Here is a 21,017-nt window from a genome sequence, read left to right as displayed (position 1 = left end):
ATTAAAACGGCGAAAGATCGTGATAAACACTCTGGTGGCGGTCGCACTAAATAACGACCGGTAGGGTCCGGCGTGTGGCGGAGAAAAAAGGTAGCGCCCGGAGGTTGAAACGGGATTTTTATGCACTTTTAACTGTATATATATGTTGTTTAGATGTATTTCTAACAGTTCTGTAACTTTTATGACCAAGCTTGCACCCAAAGTTGGTAAAATTGATGCTTGTTTATGGACTGCGCTAGCGACCGGAGAATTCGCCGTCGGCCATTTTGGGACGGTCAACAAATCTCGCCATTTACGTTTGTTTACAATTATTTTGAAAGTCACATTAGGCCTATGACATCGTAGTATGAATTCCACTGCAGTTTCCTTACGCAGCAATGCTCATGTTTTTGGTTGGCAATCCTGTACTGTCTGTACACTGCGCTGTGCAGGCTTAGAGTATAACTCAGTCAACAGGCCCTCATGATTCATTTGATGGACACCTTATTTGATAGTAGGCCTACCTCATCATTAAGTCCACTAGATCCTGTTCTGTTACATGATAGACAATTTTCAAAATGTAGTACACCACTCGCTCACGGCTCACATCATGTGGGCACGGTTGGCTGTTGAGTGTTATGGTTCAGTCTGTGAGACTAATTCAAAGAGGTTACACTTTTATTTTGAATTGGAAAACAACCCCCAGGACTGACTTTTCACTGAGTGATAAGTGTGCCCTTCGAAGGTTAAGTCTCTTTCTGGATTTGCTTCCATAGATGCCTTGTTCAGGATATCATCTGACCGATGCCTGATCAAGCACAGACTGTATCCGGTGGTGTACATTTCCCCGTCTATGTCACCCTTTTTTAGCTCAGCTGACTAAGTCAGCCGAGCTTGTCAAATAAGTTGTTCAGTGGCGTCCGTCTGTCCATCCATCCATCCATCCATCCATCCATCCATCCATCCATCCGTCCGTTAAACCCATGGTGCACATTTTGTAACCGTAAGACCTAGAGACTTCAATTTTGCATTTCTGGATACTTCTGGTCAAACATTACTTTCAAAACAAAATTTGTCGCCATTCGACCTACTTCCTGCGAGCGAGAGTGCATGAAGGAAACTGGCCTATATCGGCCTAGGAGCAGCAGAATTAGTCGAAATATGCTCTAATATTAAGATAAAATTCTTAAAAATCTATTTTATTGAGAAAAAGTTCAAAATTTTAACAGGAGAGGGCGCTACCTGCCTTTTAATTATTTCTGCCGATTCAAATTCCCGCCCGATGACGTCAGCTATCAATGAAGTCTCCTATTTGCCAGTTCACAAAACATCATGGCAGCTACACAACAAAAGCAGTAGCTCCAGGAATAAATCACTGTTCACTTCAGCTTCGTAATCGATTGTACCCCCACTTTATTGTGTTTTGTGAGGTGTTCCTATTCAATCAACGATGTAAGGCCTTATTATGTTGGTTTTAATTGAGAAGGTGCATTATAAGCGGCGTACGAAATACCGAAGCGGAGACAAAATGGCGGCATGTTGTTTACGCTATGTGCAATAATCTTGGAGCTCAATGACACTCAAGTACCCAATTTTCTGCTTAAAAAGTAGTCTGGTAGGCGATATTATCACTAGTTCGTTTCAGTGGTAGTCATAAGGTCTTTAGGGACTCAATTCAGAAATTAGTTCTTGAATATTTGGCGACATTTCTGTGAAAACGATATCGGAAGTGCATGCTCTGTTCGCGATGACATCGCCGATGTATTTTGAAGTGGAGAATTCCCACAGTATGTGCAGTGAATCGGCATGATTCTGTTCGCCTATTATGTTTTAGTTCTACGATTCTTTCATGAGTAAAAAGTAGACATTCTAAGCAATAAAATAATGTCACTCCCATAAAAATTGATTGGAAATTGAGGGAGCTACGGCATTCTCTTCGGCAACTGGCAGCGCTGAAAAAATACATTGCATACTGTACAATACCAAATGGCACATTTTAAAAAGCGCTCATTGGACAACGTAGGGAATCACCAGAAATGACGTCATCGCTGGTCTAAATAGAAAACTACGGTGGCGCAGTAGGCCAGAGTCCTCTATTAAACCTTGTGTACATTACATGTACATTGTTGTGCATATGTTTTGGTAAAAAAAGTACACCTTGGACCAATCAATCTGCACAAAATTTTATACATGTCAAGAAGAACCCTTTGCCAATAGCATAATAAAGTTTAAAAAAATTCCAATACCGATTGCCTGAGAAAAAAAGATTTCCGTACACCATATCCATCAAAACGTCACTGGTGCATTGATATGGCCCTGTCAAAGTACAAGTTCTAAACTGACCAGTGAGACCACATTTTCTTAAATATATTATCAAAAAGCATGTTTCTGTGATGGCCTGACTCTGTAGATTTAGAATCAACCACAGATTGAGAATTAATTCCACTTTGGTCCATCCCAGCCATGTATTTACCACAACTTGACATTTTGATAAGCTCTATGTGACTGTGCCACACTTCCGGTCGCGGATGAATACAGGTCTCTGCCCTAGTAGAGAGCCAGTAATGGCCCCAGGTCAAATGTTCTGCTGTTTTCAGATTCCCCTAGATGTTCACATTACTGTGCAAAAGGAATTTTTGAATTATATTGAATAGTAAAATTTTTATTCGAGTTCATCTTCTTGCTATGTCCGGCATCAAATTCTATGTTGAAGTGATGTGGGCGTGGCAAATTCTTAAATACCCAACATGTAATATTTCTGTTAAAAATTATTAAATCCCTCTAAGCACTGTTAGTTTGAAATAAAGGATATATACATTATTAGAAATAAGAGTTTTTGAGTTCATATGGTCATTGCTGGATGTCCCAGGGCCAGGTTTCTAAGTTTGGGCAGTTACCATGACAACGGAATATAGAAATTGTAGAATCTCTACAACACTGAGTCTGAATTTTCAAAAAGTCACAATTCCAGATTACTTCAGATTCACACTTGCCTACCTATCAAGTTTAAACTTCATATGACCAGCAAAGAGCTTGTGTGGCCAATTCAAAGTGAACCCCTTTGACCCCGAGAAACCTCATTTACTCACATTCTCAACTTGAAAGATCAAAGGACACATGTGTATCACATGTTTGTTTTTCATTAGGATATGACTTCTGTTATGGCTAAGGTATTTGTTTATCTTAGCAGCTCATCAATTCAGAGAAGCACAATGATGATGAACCATCCCAATATCCTCAAGTGTCAACTAGGTATGCTCTGGGGGTCACTTTACATGTGGACTCCACAGAGTAAACTTCAACTCAAGATGCCTAAGCTAAGCAAAAAGCCAAGCCGTGGATTTCAAGTTGGTCACTCTTACCACTCGCCCTACAGCAGGACAATGCCTCCAGAGAAAACCAATGGTAGCTGGTCGCGTTTCAGTAATGATGATTATGACAATGTTGTGCGTGAGCGTTCGGATGGCATAATCTATGCACCGACGGTCGAGAACACAGTCAGCCCACTGAAGATACTTCGCCGGGGACAGGATGCTGCAAAGGACAATACGTATGTTATACCAACTGAAGATACTAATATTGTTGCCAGCAAATTTAAAATTCTTGAAATGCTGAATGGGTGTTCAGAGCTCCATTTCAACTTTATTGGTCATTGTGACATTCCAAAGTTTGAGATAGAACATGACATCAAGAAGGGTGCTAGTGCTCGCTGGGCACTGAGGTGTGCAAATTGTAATTTTGCTTGTGGGAAGCATTATTTTAAACTTTATAATGAAATAGAGAAGCAAGGTCGTGGTGCAAAGCAGGCTGAAATAAATGTTGCATTGGCACTGGCTTCTCAGGAAATTGGTAGTCAATCAAAGACTAAGACATTACTGTCAATCGCAAATGTTCCACCAATGTCAAAATCAAGTTTACAAAACAATGTCAATAGGGTTGGGATGGAAACTGTTGAACTCAACAAGGATGACTTGAAGAGACAACAGAATTATCTAAAAGAGGTGAAAAGAATGAGATGTGATCAATCAGGTGTCAGTGTTCAAATGGACACAGTCTATAATAGTTTTACTATTGCCAGACGAAGTAGGCCCGGTCAAGCCGCGACTCAAGCGGTGGGATTAGTTCGTGAAAATGAGACACCGTCCCACAAAATCATTGCAGTAGGTATACTTGACAAACTGTGTTATAAGGGGGCATGGCTTTTAGGAAGAGGGTTCCAACCAAAGTGTGGCACAGATGAAGCACATGATGGATGCAAGGCGAATCTTCCAGATTATCAAGTTCTCAGGGAATATGACATTGGTAATATGGTTGGGTTAGAGTTGGCAGCTAATCACTTACTTGTTCATTGCTGTACAACCGACGGTGACGGTAAATGTAGTGCTGGCATGGAGGATGCTTTCAGCACCTTTCTTGGGAAGGCCTTAAAAGTAGAAAGAATGTCGGATACATATCATTTGGGCCAAGCCCAATTTCGTAAAGGCATGAGAGCCCAATTTTCAAAGGGAATGTTTGTTGGTATGAAGGCACCTGATGCAGCAGAGGCGAAGAAATGTCTCTCCAGTGATATTGCAATCCGTGCATCCACAATTTTCGATACCCTGTTTAAAAAGTATCATGGGGACACTGACCAAATTGGTGAAAACTTAGCCACAATAGTGGACAATCTGATCGCTTGTTTCGACGGTGACTGCAGCCAGTGTTCAATCGAAACAACCGTATGCGATGGCCAAGGTTCTTGGTGGAGTGCATGCAAACTAAGCAACTTGGAGTTGTCAGCCAAGGACCTCAACATGAGTGATGCTGACAAGCTTCTTGTGAGAAGCATACTGGAGATGAAGTTGAGTAAAACATGTCTAAAAAAGATACGTCATGCGACAAATACACAGGCCTGTGAGAGTGCCAATCGGCAATTGAATTTGATTGCGCCAAAAAACGTGACTCACCTTAAAAACTATCGCAGTCGTGTTCATGCAGCAATCCACACCATGAACAATACACGGGGAAAGTCCATTCCACTGAAGCTCAAGAGACTTGGTGCCCGAGTTTCAGCAGCAGCAATGAATTGTCTGAAAGAAATGGACAATAGGAAGTGGTACTATAAGAAATGGGAAAGCGAGCTGAAAACTAGGATTAGACGACGAGTTGTAAGGACAATTCGAACGCGTGCATTCTATCAAGCAAAGAGAAGGGGGGTAGTTAAAGACATTGACTACCATAAGGACAGGCTAGAACTAGAGGGGGGGGAGGAGGAGGGTGGATTAAAGGAGAGAGCTAAGAGACTAGCAAGAGATTACAACCACCACTTTCGACAATACACAGCAATTTCATCCAGCTCAGAAACAATTTAAGATATCACTAGCTTCACTTTATACCCACTATTATACTATTTACCTCAAAACAAGCAGTCTTTTTTATCTAAGTGCCCAAAGCATTTCTTTTCAGCCAGGCAAGTCTTCCTCTGGTTGTTAATACCCCTAGCTTCTAAACTCAAGTGGTCAACATTGACACACAGCGCATTGTGGCATCTGTGAGAGACATCAAGTCCAAAAGGCAAGGGGCCACCATAATATGCAATATAAGCAAGCCTATGGGCCCTGTGCTTTTTGCTGCACCCGTCCCAAGGTAGTTTAAACCGTGTCTCCCCATAACGACGACTATACCCAGTCCATAATATACAGTTTACACAATTCGACTTCAGATCAGCTTCGCTGTTCCGGTTTATTTTAACTTTTAAGGTCTGAATCCATGATTGCTGCTGAAAAGGGTTAATATGTACAATAATGCCATAAATATTGGTTCAACTACAAGAAAAAGGACTGGAAAGGACGTGCAGAATAGAGAAAATAAGATAAAATGTGCGTGCAAGTGTCAAATTTTTCATACTTGGTCAACCATTTTGACTACTAGGCCAGAGTCCTCTATTAAACCTTGTGTACATTACATGTACATTGTTGTGCATATGTTTTGGTAAAAAAAGTACACCTTGGACCAATCAATCTGCACAAAATTTTATACATGTCAAGAAGAACCCTTTGCCAATAGCATAATAAAGTTTAAAAAAATTCCAATACCGATTGCCTGAGAAAAAAAGATTTCCGTACACCATATCCATCAAAACGTCACTGGTGCATTGATATGGCCCTGTCAAAGTACAAGTTCTAAACTGACCAGTGAGACCACATTTTCTTAAATATATTATCAAAAAGCATGTTTCTGTGATGGCCTGACTCTGTAGATTTAGAATCAACCACAGATTGAGAATTAATTCCACTTTGGTCCATCCCAGCCATGTATTTACCACAACTTGACATTTTGATAAGCTCTATGTGACTGTGCCACACTTCCGGTCGCGGATGAATACAGGTCTCTGCCCTAGTAGAGCACAAGAAAAGGTTTAGCATTAACTTCGTCATGCAAGCTTCAGCAACAAAACGATTTCTCATGAATGATTTATTTGATCATCATCAGCTTGTTTCCCCTGATAGATAAAAAAATGATTTACAATTTCCATCAAAGTTTCCTATTTTGTGTATAGTCACATGTTATTTAACTGGCAAGGAGCCAAGCAGTTTTGAATATTCGCGGGAAAATACTTCGTACTTGTAAACGAGGCTATGACAATGAGTATCCTCATTCATGGCATAAACTTCATGTTTCGGTAAATATTTTCATACAATGATTTTACCTGAATTATGGTCAGGATTGAGGAATGAACAGTGGCATAATTATGTCAACCAAAAACATTGGTACCGTAGTGAACGCAAAAGGATATCAAATACCATGGAGCATGCCATTTTCATGCATAATGAACTAAACACCGGGAAGATATTAATGATATTAACTCAGCTGAGCGCCAGGCCCTTGGGCCTCTTGTTATTCAGTCAGTGTTAATTTCTCTTCTCTTTTTTTACAGATTAACTGTTGTTGGTTATTGCAAGAGGAGTCGTTGGCACATTTCAAGTCCAGGAAAGCACTTGCTGTTCCCACATTCAGAGTAAGGTGTGCTAACTCGTTTTACTGCTTTCCATTCCTGGAGAGCGTTTTCAAATATCTGCCGCAAGGCAACAAATATCTGCCGCAAGGCGCTTCAATATCTGCCGAAAGACATCAAATATCTGCCGCACCAATAAAGTTCATTTTGTTAACCAACTCTTTATCTTCTTCGTTGCCTCATAATAACGGTACCGACACACACTTGACCCTTGCCTTCACCTATCCATTTCAGCTGAGCGCCAGGCCCTTGGGCCTCTTGTTAGTTTGCCGTAGCGTGTCACTGTGGGTTTTTGGCTCACCTGTGGTGAGCCTTTACCATGACGCGGCGTCGTCGTCGTCGTCCGTCGTCGTTAAACAATAGTGGCATGTTTTGTAACCGCTAAAACTATTGAACTCAAACTTGGTACACTTGTGTCCCTAGGTAACCGCTACTCAGAGACCAAATCGCGGCCTCGTATGATTCATGGTCTGGCCACCAAGGGGCCAAAGGTAAAAAATGAAAATATGCATTTTCTCCCTTATTCCTGGTCCGAAAAATTTGAAAAAATATGGTAGGTACTCCTACCAATGGGACATCACATATCCTCCGGGTTTTTGATTTGACCTAATTTTCAGGGTCACAGAGGTCATAGTGTGTTGGCGGCACCGCAGTTAGTCAACGGTGGCACGTTTTGTAACCGCTTTAGCCAGAGATCCCAAACTTAGTATGAATGTACCTCTTGGTGGCCCCTACTCAGACACCAAATCGTGATGTCATACATTTCACGGTTCGGCCAATAGGGGGCCAAATGTTGAAAGTCAAAATATGCTTGCTTGATACTGCTCCTCTCTTATGTCCTTTGATACAGGTGAGCACATGGTCCCTGGACCATTTCATTTATCTATGCAGTTCAGCTTTTAAGGAATGTCCTACTATGACCCCTGCTTCTGGCCTCATGTAGTCTCAGTAATCGCCTGAAGATGGCACTGCAATAGGCCTCAATGGTTAAGTCAAACAAAGGGTTAATCCAGCTGAAACCCAATTGAATCTTTATAGGAAATGTAGGAGACACATCAGGCGGAAAGGAAGTGTTTGCATTTAATTTTGATGAGGGCACATTTTGTTACACCCCCTCCAGGCCTTTCAATTACGTGGAGACCTCTACACCCTGTATTTTTTTAGCCTATTTTTGGGGACATGTTTTTTTGCTTTTTAGCTTAATTTGGGGACATTTCATTGTGCCAATTTGCCTCAACATTGACGTCATAAAACAAAGTTAGAGACCGATATCGTCTACACTGTTATACGGTGTAGGAATCATGTAATTGAGAGGCCTGCCCTCAAAACCCCCAAAATGGACATTTCATCCAGCTTTAGCGCCACCTACTGTTGCGCCCTCATTATCCCAGGTCAATTTCAATGGTGTAGATTGTGGACATCCTAGTGGATTGCTATCATGCATAAAGTAGCATGGGCTGTTGAGGGCGCAGTCCACAAATGCCTCAGATGTAGGTGTCAAATTCAGAAATTGTTGTGTTTTGAAGCACCTCCTTTAAGTGGCGCCCTCATCAGCCCATCGGCATCACAAGCTCACCATTCCAAAAATTTCAGTGGTGGAGGCATAAAACGACATGAGCATAAAAATTTTCTGTGAGTCAACGGTCGGTTGTTAGGGCACTGAAAAGGTTGTTGGAACGGATGCCATTTTGTAAACATTATTATTTTATTTGTTTCAGCAAATGGAGATGTGTACCAAATTAAGAAGAATATTGAAGATCCTAAATGCGTCTATGAAAGTGAAATGGCCACACTACTTGTCAACCATGTGCTGAAGCAGCTTGCACCTGATTGTCCATGTTATCTCGATGACCAGACTTCCCATAAGTTGACCGAGTGCTTCTGCGGCTGTGGAACCAGTATGAATTATATTAACACTAGTATTGGTGAGTGCTATACCAATTATTTGAGAGTCAATATCTCCTCAGATAAAACAGGGGATTGGATTATGTTGTAAAACAGGGTCTGGAACACCTCCGCACACAAAAGCGAGGCAACGTCATCTGCTCGAGGTAGATAACAAAAGATTTATGCAAACCCCATGACCCGCACATTTCGTCGCCCAAGGCCTGAGCTGAAACCCCTCCGCAAGAGAACAATAGCAATATTGCCGTCATGGCAAATATTGCTGAATTTTTGCCGTGCATTTGGCCCCATTTCAACCCCTTAAACTGAGTTTTCATGAAGAGATCAAGAGTGTGACGCAAAGGCCACCTAACTAAGTTCACTGTATTGCCCAAATGCATAAGATAGGCCCAGTTTTTGGCTCAGCTGTGGTGAGCCTTTACCATGACGCAGTGTCAGTCGTCGTCTGTCGTCGTTAGACATAGGTGCCACGTTTTGTAACTGCTAAAGCTATTGAACTCAAACTTGGTACACATGTACCCCTTGGTAACCGTTACTCAGAGACCAAATTCCGGCCTTATATGTTTCATGGTTTGGCCACCAGGGGGCCAAAGGTCAAAAATGAAAAAATGCATTTTCTCCCTTATTACTGGTCCGAAAAATTGGAAAAAAATATGGTAGGTACTTCTACTAATGGGACATCACATATCCTCCGGGTTTTTGATTTGACCTAATTTTCAAGGTCACAGAGGTCAAAGTTCGCCGACGGCACCGCCATTAGTCAATGGTGGCACGTTTTGTAACCGCTGAAGCTATTGAACTCAAACTTGGTACACATGTACCCCTGGGTGACCGTTACTCAGAGACCAGATCCCGGCCTTATATGTTTCTCGGTTTGGCCACCAGGGGGCCTAAGGTCAAAAATGAAAAAATGCATTTTCTCCCTTAAATTACTGGTCCGGAAAATTTGAAAAAAATATGGTAGGTACTTCTACTAATGTGACATGGTCATATGTCAGGAACTGGTCAGGCCAATAAAGTGGTGCTGTTGCAAACGCAATAATTTCCCTCGCTTCTTTTTTAATTTTCTTCACTATCTGACCAGGTATTGTAGCAAACAAGGTGTCATTCTTTTCCTTAGAATGTTAGCTTTCTAATGGTATCAGTGGCATTCATTTGCTGGCAACAGTTTGAGAGCAAAGATGAAAAAATCAGAAAATGGCAGGGGTGGTGCTGGAGGCGGAGGTGGAGGTGGAGGTGCCACAATGTTGAAAAAACTCATTTTGTCAGTCCATGGATAGACCATGCAAAATCTGCAAAAAGTGATAAGGTGGGGGGTCAGCGAATCTTGCTCAAGTTTTTATGACCTTTAGGCCTTGGGGTAGGCTGATACCTGGTAAAAGCTTTTTGAGAATAATCACACTGTTAATCAATAGGAGGCATTAACACTTTCAATGCATTATCCCTAAATGTTGTTATGACAGTTAATCATGAAAAATGATATCTTTTAAAAAGGAGACAAAAGGTTTTCTAACTCCACTATACATACGTCCCGAAATGATGAAGAGATCCATCTCTGTTCCTCAACCCCAACCACCATTCCCCCCTTCGCCCCTCCCCTCGCCCCCCCCCCCCCGATGCTACCGGCAGCCCTGGAATCGATGTCACTAGTTTACCACAGGAAACAAACAAACATGGCGGAGGAACAACATGGTCAGGGCCTGCAGCAGGCCATAAAATGTGGATTTTCAGAATTTTCCCCTCAATTTACTTGTGGTTTGATGAGGCAGTATCCAAACGACGACAGCGTGGTCTCATTGAAACAGTGCACCAAGGACATTCAGCCACATCTGAAGCGTGTGAAGGTACCTAAAGGTGATGTAGGTACTGAGTGCCAGAGTGGGAACTGATAGCTCTACGTGCAGGTCGCTTTGACAAAGGTGGTCAGGATCTGAACACCAAAACTATCTGCCCTGTCCACAGGTACAAGTTGGGCTTGTCTTGGCTTCCATCCCGTAAATGTCAACACCCTCTTCACGCACCTACATCGAAAATGAAGCCGCGGAAGGATCGAGCGGTCAGAGAGGCTGTTTCAAAGGAGACTTTCACAATCTGGAAAGTTCTTTTGCCAGTTGGATCAGGTGAGTGCAATCAATGTTTATCAGCCAACTATTTTGTCACTGCTTAGAATCATGCCCATGGCATGACTGGAATGCAGACTAGTTCTGGTAGGCCTAGTGGCCATTGCATTGCTCACGCTTGCGATCAATAAAACTCATTTACTTTGCCTTGTCATCTGGCCATCTTGGCCTGTTGTAATTTAGTGCTGTAGCTAACATTTGTCAGCTTTATATACAGGACCCCTTATTTTCAGGTATATGTAGGCTCTGCGAAGAAAAGCACAGGGAGGAAGTTGGAAGAGAAACCCCTGCATCCAGTGAAATGAGATCAGTTCCGACGATGGAGCCTCAGGTAAGCAATGCATGATGATTCCATTTCCTGTTTGGAAAGGGACTGCCTAAATACTGCATGAAAGGAGGTCTTTGCAGACTGTTAGTGCAAGTCTCTATTTATTCTTTCAGCCTGGTACATCTTCAATGATCCCAGAGTCCTCGGCACTGCCAGAGTCAACTGGAGGCGTTTTAGGGAGCTCTGACTCGGAGAATGCAGAGGTAAGTTCAAAAACTTCATGTACACGGACATTGAAAGCTTTGAAATGCTTGTAACCATAACAAATTTGTGCTAATTTCTGCACTGATCATTTACTTTCAGTCTGTGGCCTCTCCTAAGTCAGATGATAATGGCCAAGCAACTGGTGATAATGGGTCTTCTTCCGAGTTGTCATCTATCATAGAGGTGAGGATTTATTTCAACTCTTGTGTGAACATTTGAACTCTCTATGGGAGGACAATGTACTGGTACGGTACTAATTAACACAATTCTCAGGGCAACAAACCTACCAATGGTAAAGGAAGTCTTCCTCCGGTCTGATAATGCGGGGTGCTATCACAACGCATCCCTGCTGCTTGGTCTGCCTTGTCTCACAAAGGAAACGGGCATCAGGATTACAAGATATGACTTCTCAGAGGCTCAAGCAGGTAAAGATATCTGTGATCGTAAGATCGCCCCTATGAAGTCGCACATTCAGCGCTACATTAACGAGGGCCATGATGTAATGAATGCCTCCCAGATGCATGCGGCACTGGATTCCTATGGGGGAGTACGTGGATGCCAGGCGGCTGTCCTGACTTTAGATACACAATCTGTCGGTGAGAAGCGCTCCTGGCCAGGAATAACGGCATACACCAACTTTCAAATTGAGGAAAATGGAATTCGTGCCTGGAAAGGGTATAAAATTGGTGAAGGTACCCTCTTCCTTTACACCAACTTGATCGGCAAACAGCGGCCCCAGGGTCCTTCTAATGTGCAGGTTGGAGTTTACTCCAAGCCAGCAGTGGATACCGGTGTAATTGGAGCTTCAGCTAGGCAGCATGGTGTTGAAGAACCATGCCCAAAAGTTGGCTGCACTGAGGTGTTCAGGTCATATGAAGTACTCACAAAGCACATGGCAGTTGGTCGTCATGGCAACCAGCCACTTAGAGAGACAAAATTTGACGAGATTAAGAGAAAATGGGCAGGCAAGTTTTCAGTAATTGCAAAGCCAGGTGTGACCGGTGCCTGTGTAGCCATTGCTTCAAAAGAGATAGCTGTGTTGCAAGTGAACCCAGGATGGGCCCTTCGTGTGCAGAAAGGACACCGCAGGTATTCACCAGATGTCTGTGCCTTCCTCCACCAGGAGTTCATGAAAGGAGTGAACACCGGCATAAAGGAGAATCCTTCCGACACATCAAGGAAGCTGAAGGCGGTATTCACCAAGGATCATTGGTTATCTATTCAGCAGGTGACCTCATACTTTAGCAGACTGTCATCCAGGCAGAAATGTGGCCGTCTGCCAACAACCACAGCAACAAGTGTCATGGATGAGGACACTGATGTACTAGAAGTTGCTGTCCAGGATGCGCTGTCAAGGTACAGCTTAAGAAAAAGAGAGCAGAAAGAAGTTGGGTACTGACAGGCCAATGTAGATGTGGTTACAGAATGTGTACCGGTCTGAATGTATTGACAGTTCAACTGATATATTATGTGTTGTTTTTTTTAAAACAAGTTCTGCTTTAAATCAGCCAGTCAAATGTTTTGTGACCTTGAGTACATGGTGTCTGAATATTATGGTTTATTAGAGAGTGGGCGAGAGTTTCACTCACTCTTATTTTCAATCTGTTTGTTTGCCCCAATGACGTGGTAATGGCATGCCGGAATGCGTATTTTTCAAGAAATGTCAAAAGGGCTCGTTGGTATTGATTTTCACCGACAGGTTTGTTACCGAGGGTGATGTTGGGGGGGGGGGGGCGCGTGTTACAATTTGTGTTCCAAGTAATCAAGAACTCAGATTTTTCTACCTATTTTGCTACATGAAACCATTTTTATTGATTTGGTGCTGATATTTACTAATAAAATATTCAATTGCTCCTTTACTCAGTGGTTCATGGTTTTTCCTTTTTCCGCCAGTTCATGGTCAAGGTCGTCACAACCACACATACACAAATGAAAATGGAGAACTCTCATCAGGACCATGGCTAAATCAAGATGTCTTATTCATGTTATGAAGTGGCTTGGAGTTCACTCTGACGAATTACCCACTGACTAAGGGAATTGCTTAGCCCCATGGGAAATTGAAGTCATTCCTACTTTAACTAGGCCCTAGTGAATAATTCACCCCACCCCTCTACCGGGGTTTATGTTTCAACATCCAATACAAGTTACTATTTGGTATGAATTTCCTTTATCACAGTGGATCACAACCAGACTTGATTTTGTGAAGTTCTGGCAAAATACAGTTGCTAGTTCCAGCAACTACCAACAGGTGGCAGCACTAACATTTGGTGAAAATGCCGTTTATTCATTTGAATGCTACTCTCACCCCACAAGAGTTGACAAAAAAATTGTTTTTGATAATTCAAGTACAGGTCATAAGCTACAATTTAAGCCAAGTTTGGTGATCCAACTCCCTGCAAAGGGTGAGTTATTCGGGTCAGAACCTCCCTATGTCCAGATTCATGTTTGGGGGTAGGGGTACCCCAAAGCTGATTTCTTCCAAACTAAGCAATATATTCAAGTCATATTCAAGGTTCAGAGAAATAGAGCCTTATACTAGCTCCATGTAAAATATCAAATTTGTTGGGCCACTTATGGGCGGCAAAAAAAGAAACGCCTTGGAATTCACAGTAAAAGAACCGAAATTTACCAAAATTCAAGTTATGTTGATTACTCCGGAACCAGTGAATGGATAAGCCTAATATTTGGCACTTTTTCATAACTTGGTAGAAGGATCCTACACACCAAATTTCATTGAAATCGGTTGACCCCCACCTTATCACCTTTTGCATGGTCTATCCATGGACTGACACTTAACCTGTGCTACTACCTCAGTTAGGTTATTTCTGTCTATGCACTGTGACACTGTATTGATTTAAGACAAAGGGACTCCATTTGGGACAAGAAAAGAGTGCCTGGTGCAGATTTTGATGTAGCAACTTGGTGGCTTATATAATGAATATATAATCGCAAAACCTCTCACAGACATTAGCCTTGGAAAATATAAAGTTGACAGTGCTGCAGGATTCATAGAAACTAGAGGCCTGGTGAACTTTGTAAGAAGTATTGAGCTTAGTATTCATAATGCTTGATATTTGTATGCATTGCTCCCTCAAACCTGGGTACTCCTTCTAGTTTGCATAGTATTTGGCTCTACGTGCTGGGGGATATTGCCATGTAAGTCTAGTCAAAGTTCAAGGTGATGTCATGAACTGATGCATGAAGGGGTTAAAACAGCAATACATGATCAAAAGCAATCTTAGCGTCCTTCAGGGGTGAAGAAAAGTGAAAACTAGGCCCACCTTGCTAACATCATTGGTTGAAATCGGCAAGGACAATGAGGGGGGGGGCTGTTGATACCATGAGGATATGGGCGATTTTCAGCCAAGTGTGCAAATTGGGGGTAAAAAATATCTCATCTCATAAAACCCATTTAAGAGCCTCTGTCTGAAAAAGTAGCACTGGTTGTGGAAATGACCCCCCTAGAATTAGACAAAAATTTGTGTGTGGGTACATATACATGTTTCATGGAAAACCCCCAAATATTTGGGCCAGGGAAGGCTTAGTTTTGTCGCAGCGCCCCCTGGAAGAGGGTGAGGGAGGCCTAAAACGGGCTAAAACTGCAAAATGCATGTGTTTTTTGATGGAATATTGTGTGAGCAGTGTTCAAAGTGCCAGGCTATCTTTGATTGGTATGAATAACAAGATGGTAGAACTTTTATGAAAATCAGTCGCCACCTGGTGGGCACTTGGAGATCTTTTTTATTATGGCTCAAAGTTGGGAGAAAATTGTTAGGGTGCCAAAAATTTGGGGCTTCATTATAAAAATACTCCCAAGTTAATGCCATGGAAATTTCTACTATAAGGGAATGGCCCATGTTCACACAGTTAAAAAATGTAAAAATATTTGCGGCACTATTCCGGAGTGTCTGTATATTTGGCCCCAAAAGGCGTATGGCTATTCGGGGCCTACTTTGGGGTCAAATAAAAAAATACTCCAAAGAGATATTGGACTTTCAGACACACTGATTCATACCTTCTACCTCATACGAACATATGCAACAAAAAGTTCCATGGCACTCGGAGGGGTTTTCATGGTGGCCTCCGGCGAAGTTATCGCGACCCCACGAAATGGGCTATCTGTGACCACTTTTAGGGGCTGATAAAATTTTACTCCAGATAGCCAGACACTTGAAACTCCCAGGATCATCAGTTTCTGTCTTATCACAGAACAAGTGGAATCACTATGGCACTATGTACGGTTTTTGCATTATTTCATATAGTATCCTGGCCGAAACTGCCACCAGGGGGCTCTGAAGTCAATACCTCAATTTCCAGCATCTCCAAGGATGTGCCATGGTAAAACCTCTGCAAATGTTGTTCATTCACATAGCACATGGGAAAAAATTAAAAATCATGGCGGCACAATGATGGAGTTTTGTGCTATCCCTGCAGGGGGCGCCCCCACAGGGTAGGGTAGAAATAAAAATACTCCAGAGAGATGCCACGAGAAAAACTTCATGAATGTCACTGGTGACATCCATGGACCTCATAAAAGTTAACTTCACCATGGCACCTTTCTGGAGTATTATGACAATGCGTGTGTGAGGTGGGGTCTAGGTCCGTTGGCGGCCATCTTGGATTTTCCATGAAAACATGTCCTGACAAAACTGTAATTGATCTTAAAGGATTCCTGAGGCCCAAAATAATTTATCTGGACTCAAAAATTGTTGGAAATCTCTAACATACACATTTTCATGGCTAAAAACCAATATTCTATCACTCTTAGGGCAATTCCACGGTAACTCACATTACGGTTTGAGAGTTTCCTCAACCTTTACCCTGCCCTTATTTAGCCACTAATCGTCTAAGACAAAAGTTATTCTGTACATTGTTAGATACCATCCATATGCATGAATTGACAGGAAAGAAAAAGTGCTGCTTGGGTGGAGGGATGGGCGGGGCCAACAGCTCGGTAACTCACATTACGCCAAAAAGACATGAAAAAAGAGACTTATTTTCCCTTCAACAGTTTACAAAAGTTAGAAAAGATACAAAACTAGCAGTCTTATGATAAATGACAAACATATCATAGATTCATTTGCGGGTGTAATTGACAGTGCCCAATGCAGGTCCTTCTGCTGAGGACAAAATATGCCAACCATGGTTGGTAACTCACATTACGGTAACTCACATTACCGTAAGCTCAAAGGCATAAAACACCCACCATATATGGTCTGAATTGTACAGAAAGTGTGTTTTTTTGGTTTTATATTGTTTTTCTAATAAACCATTCAGAATAGGATCTCCTGGAGGGGGTTGGGCCTGGGGGGGGGGGGGTCCAGTGAAAGAAGGCACTTTTTATCGAGAAATGGATACTGTGCGAAGAATTCGCATACAAAAGTTATCCTTCAACAAAATAACATAGTCGTTGGATGCTGGCTAAGATTTTTATGAGTATTTTTTTTTTTAAAGTTGATACCAAAACTGGCCACCAGATGGCCCTTTTCAGCCACTATGGGACCACAACAGGAAAACTAGGGGTGGCAACTTGTCTAAACATGCTGAATATGATGTAGTACGAATAGTATTTCAATGTTTAATGTCAATGATGCTGCGCTGAAGGAAACATTGACTATTGGTAATGGGTGTACTAGGAGCCAAATTTCTTATAAAATGGACAACACCAGAAATTGCCACCAGGGGGCGATTTTTGGCCACTAGGTGGCACATTTTGTGTGAAATATTTTTGTGTAAGATTGGAGATGCAGTGCCCTCAGTAATGTCAGTGTTATGCTGTTGATTAAATCAAGAACTATCATGATTTTATGGTAAAACAATGAGATTAGAGGGGCTTAAACTTGGTAACTCGCATTACATTTTGGGCTGTGGTAACTCACGTTACAGCTTTCAGGGGCTCTGTTTTCACTTATCCTTGGCTTTTTGAATACATTTCTTGCAATGATTATTAGTGGTATGGATAAATGTTACCTTCACTTAAGGGGAAGATTTAAGTCATAGAGATGTTCAGTGGAGATTAAAATATTGATGTTTTTGGTAACTCACATTACATTTCCCGCTGCAATATTGGGTGGCAGCTCAGGCCGAAATGGTGAAAGCTCAACGAGATCGAATGTCATTTTCAGATTGGCGGGGCATTGGACTACAAAAAAGTATTTTGTTTTGTTGGCATTTCACAATTGCCAAGGGGTTTAGCTCTGCCCAAACTACACCTTTTTAGCCCTTTTACTGAAGCAGAAAACATCGTGAATGTGAAGTGGTTCAGTGCTAGTAGTGTTCCAGCAGTACAAAGAAAGCAATATTGGTTTTTGAGCCTCTGATGTCATACCTTGACCTCAAATTGGACAGAAATGCCATCAGTTCAATTTGATTTCATAGGTGCTGTGTCTCCATTCTCATGGAATTGCCCTGTAAATTTTGTGTACATTTTACACAGGGGGATATAGAAATTGGTAAGAGGCATAAATCATGGATGTTTTAGAGACAAAATGAATGTTTTGATGTCTAGAATTGGGTTTTTGGGCCCTAAGAATCTTTCAAGAAGGGTTTCTGTGTTTTCAGGATATGCGTTCTTGGAAAATTCAAGATGGCTGCTCTGTGCTAAGCCCCCCCCACACACTCCAAACACTCATCCTATGGATACTCCAGAAAGATGCCATAGTGAAGTTGACTTTTTGAGGTCCATGGATGTCAGCAGTGACATTCATGAAGTTTTTCTCGCGGCATCTCTCTGGAGTATTTTTATTTTAACCCAACCCTGTGGGGGCGCCCCCTGCAGGGCTAGCACAAAACTCTATCATTGTGCTGCCATGATTTTAATTTTGTTCCCATGTGCTATGTGAATGAACAACATTTGCAGAGGTTTTACCATGACACATCCTTGGAGATGCTGGAAATTGAGGTATTGACTTCAGAGCCCCCTGGTGGCCGTTTCGGCCAGGATACTACATGAAATATCGCAAAAACGGTACATAGTGCCATAGTGATTCCACTTGTTCTGTGATGTACAAGACAGAGACTGATGATTCTGGGAGTTTCAAGTGTCTGGCTATCTGGAGTAAAATTTTATCAGCCCCTAAAAGTGGTCACAGATAGCCCATTTCGTGGGGTCGCGATAACTTTGCCGGAGGCCACCATGAAAGCCCCTCCGAGTGCCATGGAACTTTTTATTGCATATGTTCGTATGAGGTAGAAGGTATGTGTCAGTGTGTCTGAATGTCCAATATCTCTTTGGAGTATTTTTTTATTTGACCCCAAAGTAGGCCCCAAATAGCCATATTACGCCTTTTGGGGCCAAATATACAGACACTCCGGAAGAGTGCCGCAAATATTTTTACATTTTTGAACCGTGTGAACATGGGCCATTCCCTTATAGTAGAAATTTCCATGGCATTAACTTGGAGTATTTTTATAATGAAGCCCCAAATTTTTGGCACCCTAACAATTTTCTCCCAACTTTGAGCCATAATAAAAAAATCTCCAAGTGCCCACCAGGTGGCGACTGATTTACATAAAAGTTCTACCATCTTGTTCTTCATACCAATCAAAGATAGCCTGGCACTTTGAACACTGCTCACACAATATTCCATCAAAGAACACATGCATTTTACAGTTTTAGCCAATTTTAGGCCTACCTCACCCTCTTCCAGGGGGCGCTGCGACCAAACTCAGCCTTCCCTGGCCCAAATATTTGGGGGTTTTCCATGAAACATGTATATGTACCCACACACAAATTTTTGTCCAATTCTAGGGGGGTCATTTCCACAAAGTATCCCAAAAGTGCTATTCTCTCAGACAGGGGCTCTTAATCATGAAATTTGGCCCAGGAAGCAATTTGATATATTGGAAAATGATTTTTGGGGCTCCAAAAATTTTTTTGGCATACTTTTATGTGATTTTAAGACAAAATACGAGGACTTTTGTGGGTCAAATGTCTTTTTTGTTACCTGTCTCTAGTGAGGTCACTTTCAGTAAACTACTTTTTTTTTCTTGCAACTTGAATAACCTTATCACTCATGTTTCTATATCTGAGATCACAAATAAGATATATTTTCTTTTTATTTCCTGGGTTTCTTTCAGGAAATAAAAGTGAAAATAGCTGCGTTCCAAATTTGGAACGGTCTTCGTCTTTCTTGTTACCATCATTCTTGTTACCATCAATAGCTAACTTGTTGTCAAAAAGATAACAGATATTAATATTTATGTGTATGACAAGGATCTAAGGAAGCTATTTTGGAGTCAATTATGAAATCTTACTGTTGTTTTTAGAGGAAAAATTGACATTTACTAATGTGTCAATGCAAGGTGTCACACCAATTGCATGTCTTTCTTGTTACCGCAAAATAGTGGTGATTCTATCAAGAAACTGAAGAAATGAACTTAAATTGGTGTAATGGGCCATGTTGGCTCCAATTGAAGGTGCAAAATTTAGTGCAACTGTCTGTAGGATTCCAAGTAATGCTCTATTATGTGTTTTCTTGTTACCAAAAACTGTCTTTCATGTTACTATTATGATGCATTGTGGGTAGAATCAGGGTAAAATCAGGGTAACAAGAAAGACAGGCGGTATCAAATAAGATATTGGGGTTAAAAAAGTCTTCGAATTAACCCATTAACCATGATGCAGACTAGTATTTGTTTTAAACAATCATCAAAAGACAACTAACTACATTTTATAATGAATACATTTATTCTGCGAGTCCTTTGACTTGAGTTACGGTGGTAACAAGAAAGACAACCCTGGTAACAAGAAAGACAGACCCTCAACATTTGAAAATTGATTTTCTCAGAATTTAGAGATAATCTTGCATTGCAGGCTTGTAAAATACTTACAAATTCATTGAATAAGCCATTGGAAACCAAATGATGAGGAAAAAATTGGTTTGATTTTTGAAAAGTGTCTTTCTTGTTATTGCACACTTGGCTGAAAATCGCCCATATAATCATAAAAATGTGCTCCATTGCAGCATCATTGAATTAGGTATCTTTACAACAGTTGAGAGACCTTTCCCAAGAAACATTTCTGTTATTACAGGTGTTGAAATGGTCTTGACAATAGGACTTAATGAAATATGGGTTAGAAATTGTATCCCATGTTCGATGTTGTGCAGAGCATACTCTGGGGTCTTGTTTGGTTTAAATTTTGTATTGGGTGGAAGGAGCATACTCTTCTGAGCATTTTGCATCAAACCCAATTAAATTTGGTTGAGAAATAAAAATTTGGTGCCTCTGTTTGTGAAAGAGGTCCAAATGGAGAAAACGGCAAAAACGTAATCGCAATTTAATGCATTTTCCTTTAAATCAGCCATCTTTAAGTGCTTATTTCTACTTAAAATCCTTTGAATTAAGGGAAACCACTTAGATTGAGTGAAAGGGCATGTATTAGCATTACCACATCGCGCCCGCATTCAGTCTTATCGCGACGTCACCAATCTAACACTGTATCATTGGATAGTGACGGATCTTTTCATCTATGTCTATCACTAAA

The 21,017-nt window shown here is 41.5% G+C and overlaps 1 protein-coding gene and 1 long non-coding RNA gene across 2 annotated transcripts in view; one reads left to right on the top strand and one right to left on the bottom strand.

Moving 5' to 3' along the window:
- Positions 1 to 21,017, top strand: part of LOC135488512 (uncharacterized) — a 53,006-nt gene that overhangs the window by 16,855 nt on the left and 15,134 nt on the right. The window contains exon 2 of the mRNA XM_064773149.1: positions 8,692 to 8,898. Within this exon, the coding sequence (XP_064629219.1) occupies positions 8,692 to 8,898 (207 nt within the window). The remainder of the gene's footprint in view (positions 1 to 8,691; positions 8,899 to 21,017) is intronic.
- On the bottom strand, positions 3,134 to 5,068 carry LOC135488645 (uncharacterized). Its single transcript, XR_010447004.1, has 3 exons — positions 4,926 to 5,068; positions 4,321 to 4,402; positions 3,134 to 3,513 (listed from the first exon to the last, which is right to left on the bottom strand). It is a non-coding gene; the product is annotated as an uncharacterized LOC135488645 (long non-coding RNA).

The sequence above is a fragment of the Lineus longissimus genome, chromosome 5 (genome assembly GCF_910592395.1).
Source record: "Lineus longissimus chromosome 5, tnLinLong1.2, whole genome shotgun sequence".
Classification (NCBI taxonomy): Eukaryota; Metazoa; Nemertea; class Pilidiophora; order Heteronemertea; family Lineidae; genus Lineus; species Lineus longissimus.
The sequence above is the reverse complement of the archived record's forward strand: the minus strand, read 5'-3'. Positions and strand labels throughout refer to the sequence as shown.